Genomic DNA, 12055 nt, shown 5'->3' on the forward strand with positions numbered 1-12055 from the left:
ACCTCAACTTGGCAGAAACAGTTGATCAACAGCAACTTTAAGTGATAAAATCAAAGAATCCTTAAGGTTGGAAAAGACCTCTAAGATCATCAAGTCCACTTCAGATGGCACTGCAATTGGCATAGTCTAAACTATGGTATAAACAACTAGCAGTAACTTAGCACTTGAAGAATACATGAAACTATCCTCCCCAAGAATATACTATTTTACAGCAAGTGGCTTATAATGCATGTTTCTTTCACAAACCTTACGCAAATGATAAAAGAGATTTTGCTTATGTTATAGAAGAGTTATGATTGCATCAAGATACCTATACTGCCTGCCAGCTCCATATGAGCTTCTATAGCATTCCTACAAGGGCCAAACATCAATAACCAACCTAAAAAACAACCTTTGGAATCTGATATGTGCTTTGCCTACATCTGCACTATGTGGCTTACAATAATTTACCATGTATCCAGCTCAGCTGAGATGACTGAACTGCAACCTTCTATTAATAACACACTCAAATGATATTTCCTTGCTATGGATTCCCAAGGAGTTGTTCCATCAAAGCCCATCATATGAAATAGTTGAGGAGGTTGCTAGAAAAATAACAAAATAACTAAGCATTTCTGAGGTTGGACGTGGTTTATGTCATAGACCATCTCGGTTGCCTCTTTTATATTCAAGATAAGGAGTGTAGGATTTCCTCTGGGATTATTCATTATATGCTTCAAGTCTTGGATTCCTAGCACAAAAAAGGAGTAAAGAAGAGGACTAGGATGGCAAACTGTCTGTGCCATTGAAGTGAAAGAGTCTATGGCCATCTGGCCCTAATTTGTGATGTCTCAAAATATTTCACTTTATAGTGGAAAAAACTTATATGACATAATTCCGCCAGCAACAGAAATCCACAGGGTAGTCCATGGACATTAGGGCATTTCTTACCACAGCTTTTGAGAACTGAACATGTACTCCCTTACCTGGTTGATGTACCAGGGATGGGACGTCCTGTATCCACCAGAACACACCAGCAGTAGCCTGTGGAAGGATGGCACTGCACTGGTTTGTAGAGGCCACCCTGAGCACAGTCTGGAATGAACACATTGTCTTTCTGGGGTTGCTTTGCTTCCTCCAGGGCTGACTGAAGTTCTTGATCACATGATGATGCTTTTGAATGGAAAAGAAAAAGTACTGAAGAAGATAGATGGAAAGAACCTACTCAATTTATCAAACAGATTTTATATCTTTTTTTGATTGCATATAAGGATTTTCTTTGTGAAGTCTTGCTACAGCTCAAATACCAGGTACATTGGTTTAGGCTATATATTGTTAGAAACTTTAGTTTCCTTTTCATGCAGCTCCTTCATTTTATAGTCCTAACAGTATTTTGAACACCCCCTTTCCTATACTTGATGTAATCTATGGATAAGCATATACTTTGTGACCTTAAAAAAAATCCTCATGCACTCCACAGTCCCTAAAGTACAGATTCTTTTCAGAGGTAATAGTAAAAATCCAACTGCTTAGGATTCCTTAAATAATTATTCATCTAGATATTCATTTGGATGTTTATATTCTGCTCGTTTTTTCCAGACTTGAAATAACCTCTTAACACTGAGAATTCTTCTACATTCTTTTGTTGTGATTCTGGTGTTGGCAATGTATCATTTGCTCTGGAAAGTAAAAACCCACGAGACCAGTACATTTTTATGTCACGTAATCTGTATGTCTGAAACCTTTCCGAATGTGTGAAAAACTTACATATCTATACATTCTCAGCTTTTACATGAAACTATGAGGCAAGGAGGAGTGAGCAGAAACCACAAGGCCTGAGAATGCCTGTCAGTTTACACCAGTAAAATAACACCTCTGCTGAGGATTTTTAGTCACTAATAAACCAGTACATGTGAAACTTCAGAGACAGTAAATAAGAAAGACTATTTATTCAAATCATTATTTTACTAGGGACTTTAAAATCACCTATCATTTGAAGTGTAGATTGTTAAAAAATACATTTCTAAAAAATTCCCACATGATCCAGTAGGAAAAAAATACTAAATATTTGAAAAGCAAGAATATTGAGGACCCTGCAGACATTCAAGTTACTAACTGGAAAATTTCAAGCCAGTAGAATTTGAATCAGTAGGAGAGTCTCTTCAGTTAGAGAACAGTCGTTTTAATGTTACAATTGAAAAAAAAAAAAAAAAAAGAAAAAAAAAAGAAAAAGTGGGTAATATTTGCTCTTCTTTCAAGCCAGTTAAAGGATTTACTTTTTAACTTTTCATAGTTCAGTGCACAAAAAACAAGTTGAATCCTGACTGAATGTTCCAGTGCATTTAACAAATTTCAGCTGTAGGGTAATCTTGTTTTCTTTTACCCACAGAGTTCAGAAAATGCTTTGCAAATTTCAGGTACCAACAGAAATTCACTAATCATGTCCAGAACAATACTGCTCCTTGGCAGCTTTCTTCATATGTAAATGTCCCAAATCAGTCAGACTTCTCTGGCAGGGGAAAAGGTGCTAGGAAGCTAAACACCTTCTTACTTTAAATGGCACACAATTCTATCTATACAATGGCCTGATTTATAAAACAGTGTACTTTTTTTCCAATCCATGTAAAAAGTTTAAAGAAAGAGAATATCGCTTTCTAGCTTGATTACATAAGGCACAGATGGAGGTATTTAGCTGACTTATTTTCTTCTTTTGTTTCATATAGTATTTGAACAGGGTATCTAGATAAGTTGATGATTTTGCCTGGTTTTGTCTTGGTCTACCCACTGACATAAACAGATATTGAATACCTCTCAAATTTCCAGTGATTAGATAATAAAGTGTACTTAGAGAATCACTGTAGTAGGGACAGAAACACTCTTTTAAAGAGGGAAGTAGGAATTATTTGTGTGTTGAAACCTTCACAGAAGTAACTATAGTTTGACAAAGTAGAAATCTGTCACCAACATCCTCCTAGAGTAGCCAAAATAAATGTTCCCCTCAGTGAGTCTGGATTATGATGAGTATCAAATAACAAGCTGTGATAACTCTAGAAAACACGTCACTTAGCTTTGTTGTTAACTTTTTATGTTTTGTATGCAATCAAGCAAAAAAGAGCATAGGGGGTGAAGCGGCTGCCATGGGAGAGAGAGAGGAAAGTTACTTTTTTAACTCCACTAAATTAATGTCTCTTTCATACTGATAAACCTTGGGACCATGCCATTAGTTACTGTGACCTTCTCTTGGTTTGCGTCCTTGTAACTGGCAACATAATATGGCAGATGTGCAGGTAGCCTTATCTCCTCAAAACCCAGGTTTGTATGAAAAATACATTTGTATGCTCCCAGCTTTGTTTAGAAAATACACTGATGTATAAAGACCACATAGTCAGGTCATCCAGATAAACAAAATGTATCTGAACAGAGTGGGTGTGATGGAAAATTCCCAGTGTAGAAGCAGATATGAACTTTTTCAGCAGTGGGCATAAGCTGTGCTCTCTAATTTCTGTGAAACTCTCGTTTCTACTGATTGAAACAACCCATGAAGGACTGCACTGCTGACTCATGGGCCAGTGCCATCACCTCTATTGAGGTGATTTAGGTGAGGTGACAGTGTTAGACATTACTGGTCTTTACTGTTGACTTGCTGAGGCAAGATTTTCTACAAGCTGTTGCTCAAGCCAGAAATCTGTATCTTTAGCACTAGGTCATGTTTCTTCTGGTCCTTTTATTTCCTTATGTCAGGTTTTAAATCTCAGAGGCACAGAAAAGCAGAATTACAGGGAAGATGTCACAAGAGGGCTGAAAACGTGGCTTATAGCTTTAGGAGGGACAGTCAGAGGACTGCTTCAACTTAACCTCAGAAGTGAGACTGGAAACAGAGCAGACAGTAATCAAAGGAAGGTTTAAAGATAAAGAACTTTCCCCTTCTTGAAACTTTCAATTTCTTATCTTTGCCTTATAGATAGGAAATTTTAACAAGCAGAGGAACACATCACTGGGCTTAAATTAGTTTTCAGATAAAATCTAGATTATTTTTAACAAATTAGGAAAAAAAAAAAGAACATGATAAACACTACATCGGTCAGTTCTCTATGAGCCAAATGACTGGTTCTTATTACAAATCTGCCGAACAGAGTTCATTAAATTCATTCAACAAAAGTGCAGAATAGCTTATGATTTTTCTCCCTTACACCATGGCTCATGAGCTTCAGGCCAGATATCAGGCCATCTGCCAGGACAGTAATTTCTGAAGCCTAATGTTTTATACACTTTTGGCACAACCATTTGTGTTACCATTACTACTTCCCTGTTTGTTTTCCCCAGTAGAACATTGATCCTACCTAAAGGAAAACTGGTCTAAAGTGCTTATCTATAATTCCTGCCTGCCAGAACCAGAACATTAATCCTTTGTGTGATTTCCTGTCTGAGAGAGCCAATCATCTACTTTCAGACTTTTCTATCAATTATTTACAACAGGAGTAGTGGAAAGATGCAACTGTAGCCCTGTGATGCTGAGAGCTCTTATCATAAGAGCTACCATACCACTGAAAATAATTGCCTTTGTAATGTCAGAAGAGTCATGGTCAACAAATGTTCATTTCCCAGGAGAACCAGTGATAAATGTCATTAACTTAGAAAATCTCTGACAGCTTGTCCAAACAATCTGACAACAACTATGAACTGGAACCATAACAGATGGATGCCAGAAGTTCATAAAGTGAACAGTATGGAAAAGGATCTATGCCACAATAAAAGCAGGATAAACACCTTACTCATTAAAATGCATCAAACTTTCTCTGGAATGTGTTACTACAATAACATTCCTTCTGGGAACAGAAAAGCATGGACACTCCAGTTTCTTCTTTTCAAGGAATGTGCTTACACTGTTGTTATTTTACTTAATTCCTTCAATTTTACCTTGCCAGAAAAAAAGAGATAATTTCCAAGCATCTTAGTAAAAAAATATAAACATGCTTAAAAAATATAAATATGGCTAAAAAAAATCCTTTCTGCATAGTCTACCATGTTAGCCAGTGCTGTAGCTTAGCCGGGGTAACTTATTTCAGGTTAATAAACCTTTCTGCATTTCCTACCCAAACTACATTTTAACTTAGGCTTATAAGCATTACTGATTCAAAGCAGACATTTCAATCATATAAAGAAATACACCTTTTTGACTGGTTTTACACCAAGAGCCTTTGTATCATCCATCCAATGGCCATTTCTGAATGACAAAGTAAAATTCTTTCTCATGACAAAGAGCCACTTTAAAAAAATGCTTTAGATGTACTGTATGTTACACTTCCTATGTCACAGTGATATTCCATTTCTTCCCTTTTCACTTTAAAGATTAGTTGCTAAATACATTTTTTATGTTCTGGTTTAAGATGCCTTTACAGTCCATTACAACAAGGTGAAATGCTGCTGAAATCTTCTGTCAATAAGAAACACACTTCAGCTAATGACAAACTCGGAGGAAAAGTTTCATGTTTTGTATAAAATCTTTGGTCTTTTTTTTTTTTTTTTGCCAGTCTTTCCTATGAAAAGAGTCTGGATTTCAATAAATCAAGTTAATTTACAATATTTTTCTGCAAGAAAATTTAAATTAACTCAATTAATTTTTAAGAACAATACCTCAATATGAATAGGATATAAAAAATTAAATCCTTATTTATTAAGGACTCAATTTACTCATCTGTGATGGGCTACCTAAAACGTTAATGTTTACTAAGGAATGTACTAGAGGAGAATAGCAGTGATTTTTCTGGAAAAGTCATCCTGAATAATCTATTTAACTGTGCATTTTTCCATTGCATATCTAAAACACCGAGCGCTCTTTTATGTATGTTAGGATAATCATCTTGCTAGTCTTGTAACAGGCTCCTTATTTTAGAAAGTCAAGCAGTTTTCCTGCTGTATCTTATCACAACTTCTCCCAATGTGTGGAATTTCATGATTACAAATAATTTGAGTTGGGGTTTTTTGCATAAATGTAAATAGCTGTATTTATGTCTGAATTTCAGTGTGGTCCACAGGAACAAGTTGTCAAGTGTGCATAAAATTACAGAGGCATCTGTATGGTACTTTAACATTTCCTGCCACTATACAAGCACTTCCATCCAACTTTCTTAACCCCAAAATGTGTATAACAAACAGAGTCCACTCCAAGAAATTCTGTTTTCAGTTGGTTCCTTCTTCCTCCTTTTCTCATTATCATAATGGGCCATGAAAGGGCAATTTAGACAGCCTGGTTTTCAGGGTAAATGGATGTTTTATTAGGGCTTGAAGCTCAGTGTCCCCTACAGAAAGCAGGTAACAAGAAACCTGTGAACGAAAATTCTTCCAAAAGTGATAAGCAAGTTCTAGAGGAGTACAGTGTAACATAACAGGCAGTTAATATTGCAGTTCTACCCTGTTTCTGGGAGGATATACAGACAGAATATAATCATACTTAAATTGCTAATCAGAGTGTTCTTCAAATCATCTGTCTGTCCTAGTTAATTAAGCAAAATTTAAGTGCACTTCAAGTACTGATTTACAGAGGCTTTTACTAGTTTATTTCAATACAACGTGATTAGGATGGATAAATACTCGTCCTATTGATATCTATGAAACCCTCCAAGAAATCTGACATCTCATGAGAATAAGAATTTATCCATTTGCTTAGGATGAACCCTCTTTGAACCAGTGAAGTTGATACACCCCAAGGAAACTGATCACAGTATGTTTTTATATTTTTAACTAGTTTTCCAGTATTCAAGTTTCGTTGAATGGAATTCCACTTACATTAGACCAAATTGTATTTCCACATATGACCAGAATGTTCACTTTAGAAAGTGGGAAGTGGGATAATTTCTATTCAAGCTGTGCACTTCCTGCAGAGGAGTTGAAGTTGACTGAATGGCAAAATGGTCTACTACAGCAGTGGCTTCATCAATCCAACTCAAGCAAACACGCCCTTTCAAAGTAAACTAACAGGTTCTTTACCTTAGCTGACCAGTTTCATCACCCAGAATCCATCAATTCTGTTTCTGCTATAAGCACAGCTAATACAAATGAAAAAATTCCCCAAATTATTTAATTTTAGTAAAGGAGAAATGTAATTCCATGGCTTTCTATTTTTTCAGGGTTTCCAGCTTTTGTCCAGACACTCTCTAACATGACAGATTCCTTCTCTGAAGAGGTAGATGAAGTGGTATAATGCACTTTGAATCCCAACTTCTTACCCTTTATGTACAGTAAGCTGTTTCCTTGTCCCTCATGGCCAAAGAATGGGCATCTCACACCAATCTTTTTTAAGATTGTTTTTATTCAAACCAGAACACCTGTTCTTACAAGAATTTCTCTGCCTGCCACATCTTGACACTTTCAAGTAACCTCGATTCTAACTGAAATCAAGTGCAGCTCAATGCTACAAAAAAATGCAAGAATTAATTTGCTCATGCTGCTAGCTTCTAAAAAAGGCTGTTCATTAACCTGGATCAAACAAAGAGTATTTAGGTGGGCTGGGCTTCCCCCAGTAAAAATCCATGGAAAAATACCTACTAAATTCAATGGACAATACATCAGATGTCAGCTGAATATATTCATATGCAAGTATGTTTCCAGTTAAGCCTAATATTTGTCCATGGACCAAGTACTGATAGTAAAGAATAGGTAACATTAATAAACACTCAACCTTAGACCCAACATCTAGATGGCAACCAAAACCTAGGACTAAATTACAGCATTTATACTCATCCGGCACCACATGTTTTGATTTATGTTAGGTTCAGATGAGGATCAGCATGAGGGTTCTCAAAGCCTGGAGGAAGCTGGCAACTTTCCTGCCCATATTCTTTCTCATTTGTGAAAAAACTTGTGGGAACCAAATATTGCAGGTCCCTTGTGTGCATTTTCAGAGAGTGTGCAGTGTACAGCTGATCACTATTTTGCACTTTTGGAGCTTGGGACGATGATTGTGGCTAAAAAAGCAAAAAGCTCATTGCTTCAACACAGCCCTAATGATTAATTTATGCACTTTAGTCCATTGAACAAAGAAGGAAAAATCACAGACAGATGCTCTCATTTATCTATGTGGTTTCGTATGCAAAGACACTGCAATACACAAGGAAAATCCTCTGAAAATGCACTGAGCCCATTGAAAAAATATTCAAAATACAGACACCACTAGCCCCCATTTAGCTTTACCTGAAAAGAGTATAATCATAAGCAATATCATCTACTGGGATACACCAAGATGTTCTCAACTTTTACCCTGGGTCCATGTAGCCAAGTAGTCCTATATCAAATCAAGATTTCTGAAATACACAAATTCTGTTCTACCAAATGGCAAAAGTTTGGGGGGGCATAAGACAGAGGTCTGAAGTGTAATGGGATGACTTGCTCTTTAATCAAAATCCAAACCCACTTTTCCGCTGGGATTTTTTGTTAAAGTTTCTGGTTTAGGGAAGTTTTTGCACATACCTCTACAATTCTTTATTTTCTTAAGATTTGAAATCCTGTAACCACAGTTACTGAGAAAGACTATAACCACAGTCACTGCAAAAGAAAAAGAACTGTTTTGCCTCAAAAAGCCTGCTACTTTAGCATTCTATTTGGTTGTTCCTTTGCTTGCTTGTTTATTTATTTTAGCACAACTTCTTGGTTAAACAGATGAGAAACATTATGCAAGTATTCAAATTTATCCTCTCACAGAATTATAACTAATTTAAATTAAACAGCTATTCATTTGTGATCCTTTTTCTCTTTACTGCTGTTGAACAGATTAAGAGATCAAACTAGCTACGCCTTTGAAACCAAATGTAATTCTCTGTTTTGCCATTACTACTCAGATTGAATAAAACTGTAGTGTGAGATCTGTCCCAGCTTGAAAACTCACACAGAAATTAGTCTTCGTTTATAAACATGACACAATCAGATTCTAAACATTTAAATATTAGCATTTACTTCTACAGTAGATAAATAAGAGAGAAACATGAAGTGAGTATACGTTAGATTATAGAGATTATAGATAGGATTTACTTCAGAGATGTATTTTGCATTATAGCCGAAATTTTTGTATTGAATTTCCCAGGTCAAATATTTTATTGTACCATCCATGAAATGTGAGAGTGCAGTAAAACAAAAGCAGCATATTTTTGTTGAATCTTTAACAGCAGTGCGTGAAAATGATAGCAAGCCTTTGCAAAATATCAGGCATAATCCAAGGACTGTTTACACTCTATCTTCCTCAGTGGATATTTAAAAAGTACCTTTACACAAATCAAAAATCATTTAAAGCCAAATGGTCAATGACATGGCATCAGGCTTCACAATGAGAATGGAAAATCTGGTCTTCTGAAGAGATGAGTTTCCTCATCCTGCTTTTGCTCAATTAAAGGGAGATGGATTATTATCTCCAGGTGTTCTTGCTAGGCTTTGTTAACTTGACTTCCCTAACATGAGAGAGAATAATGTGCAAATGGCTGCCCCATTCTGCAAGGATACATCTGAAAGCAGTTATTTGCCAAATGGGATGAAATCTGATTTTCCTACATAAGAGGCAATACTGGTACCTATTATTGTTACATATGGCTGCCTCATCATGCCATAGCAGAGCACCCCCACTGTGTTCAAACTGCAAAACCAACCAAACAAAAAAGCCACCACCCAAAATTACAGTAAATGAAAATCACTGACTTGTCCCAAAAAGAGTGGCTGGCTGGCCAGCTTGCTATAGCAATCTGAAGGCTCATTCATTAAACAAAATTGCGCAAAGCTATCATTCTTGCTTTATGAGTATATTGACCAGCAAATGTGAGTCTCCTGCCAGTGGAAAAATCTCTCATTTTTCAAGAGAGATTTGAAGTGAAAATAAAGCTGGTTCAGTTTTTCCACAGAGCTGTGAAAATGAAGCTCTTTGCCAGGTAAGCTGAGGATACATATTTGTTTGAATAGCTGTACTAAAATTTAAAAACAAAATAGGCAAACAGGGGTGCCTACATTCATACTTTGGCACTTAAATAACCCAGCCATCTTACACGAATGTTTATCCATCTAGCATTTCCCCTCCATGACACAAAAGCTGTTTCTCTTCCCCATTTGGGAAACTGAGTGTGTGGACATGACTTGGGATACTTCACCTTAGGCACTCAAATAATTTTCCTTTCAAAGGTGTACAGTGGCATCTCTGGCTGCAGCCTGTGTCATGTTGCTGCTACTGGTTCACACCGCTAATACTGTTGGCACCATGCAATGTTTTCCAGCCTTATTGCTTAACTCCTGCCTGGGGTGACTGCACTCCACCGACATTTAATTTTCTAAGTATCAACTCATTTCCACCTTACAGACAGAGCCCTCACTACTTTTGCAGAAGCCAGCACGAGCCAGGAGGATTTCTGTTTTATGGGAATGCGATCTGAGATGCACAGTTTAAGAATGTGCAGATATGTTAAAAAAATAAGAGAATGTTAATTTGAATTTTGGTAGGTCTCCTTTACATGTGTCAAAGCATCTTACAAAATGGTCAATATTGTCTGCACCTTTGTCTAATTCATAGCAGACTGGATGGGCATGAATGGTAAGAATTTGGCCCTCTGGCACTGAGCAGGAATACAGAACTAAACAGGCTCCTGAAACAGAAATGTTCCATTTTTTCTTCAGTATTTCAGGCAGTTACTTCAACAGCCATAATACAAAAGTTTATGCTACCATTGCCATTACCTCTCATATAAGCACCCTTAAAACCTAACTGGATTAAACTATCCCAAAATTTAAAAAATGTAGTAATACTGAAAACATTACACCCTTAAAAGCTAACCTATGACAGATGAATCAAAAACTTTTCTACTGTTTATTTCTTCTTCATTTCATCAAAGAGAAGGCAAGAACCAGGTGGAAAATGAGCACGCACATTATTGCTCATCTCTAATTACAAGGACTGTGTTGTGCAATGAAAAATCTTTTAACGGAGCAACAAACATATTCTCTAAGATGCTAAGGTGGTATTATCTGTTGATGATACTGCTCCCAGAACTCTTCTTCTCAGTATGAGGTTTGGCAACATGAAGACTGGTCAAATGGTAACTGCACTGCTTTAACCGTGCATAAAGCTGAAGGTTCATCTCAGATTAAAGGTTGTACAGGTCTTTGCCCTGCAGCACACTATTTATATAGCACACAGGATGTCAGTATTCATAACAGGAGATCTCCAGGATTCAGAAAGAAGACCGTTTACTGATTTTGGCAAAGTTTTGTGTGCAATAAAAAGGATGAGCCAAAGAAGAGTAAAAGCCAGTAAGAATATTCTAATATTAATTCTTTCAACTCCAATAACTTTTAATACAGTTTTATGTTGCTCTTTCTTTTCTTTTTTTCTTTTGTCATATGGCCATGGTTAAACAGCTCAGCCCATGCTTTGTTTTCAAGAGCAAAGACAAATCTTTGGCTTGGCTTTATCTTCAAACTTTGGAAAAAAACAAGGGCAATCTGAATTAAAAATAAAAATTCCAATTCCATCCCATTTTCATCTATATTTTCAAAAAGAAATAGTATTCTACAGAGTAGATAATGCTAAATATGATGTGAGAGTGAAACATTGCTATGCTTTTGAAGAATGGAAGACCTACAGTCATATTGAAAAAGTCCAGGCCAAAATTTCTGCTCCAATGAACTGGAACCATTCCATTGCATGCAGTAGGGATCAGCAGCAGAAAAGTTGGTCCTAAGAATATTCAGAACAATTTTAAAGGCTTCTTAGATAATGCATAGTAACAAAGCCTTTTGAGCTAGTGAAATGAGAGTTTTAAAGTGTCTAAGGATCCTTAATCTTTTACAGTCCATGATTACTTTATCATGATTACTTTTGCTCAGAAGATCATTATTTTAAGTGTTTAACATGCCACACAAATTACCTGTATAAGTGGTACAGGCCTTGCAAAAATACTTCCCAGCAATCTATTCTGTGTAAGAGTAAAGAGCAAGTTTCCCAAAGTGTTATTTTTCAAGGTGTTTGCTCGGTATTTCCAGCCCTTTCAGACCTGTTCCCATCTCGTCTCCCCGACTACCTCAAGCCATATTTATTTTGAAGCTCTCT

The 12055-nt window shown here is 36.5% G+C and overlaps 1 protein-coding gene across 5 annotated transcripts in view; it reads right to left on the bottom strand.

Moving 5' to 3' along the window:
* Positions 1-12055, bottom strand: part of SMOC2 (SPARC related modular calcium binding 2) — a 141430-nt gene that overhangs the window by 43395 nt on the left and 85980 nt on the right. For all 5 annotated transcript variants that reach the window (XM_041469077.1, XM_041469061.1, XM_041469051.1 and 2 more), the window contains exon 8: positions 966-1152. In XM_041469077.1, the coding sequence (XP_041325011.1) occupies positions 966-1152 (187 nt within the window). The remainder of the gene's footprint in view (positions 1-965; positions 1153-12055) is intronic.

Source organism: Pyrgilauda ruficollis, unplaced genomic scaffold, assembly GCF_017590135.1.
Source record: "Pyrgilauda ruficollis isolate IOZ18807 unplaced genomic scaffold, ASM1759013v1 scaffold101, whole genome shotgun sequence".
NCBI classification, from domain to species: Eukaryota; Metazoa; Chordata; class Aves; order Passeriformes; family Passeridae; genus Pyrgilauda; species Pyrgilauda ruficollis.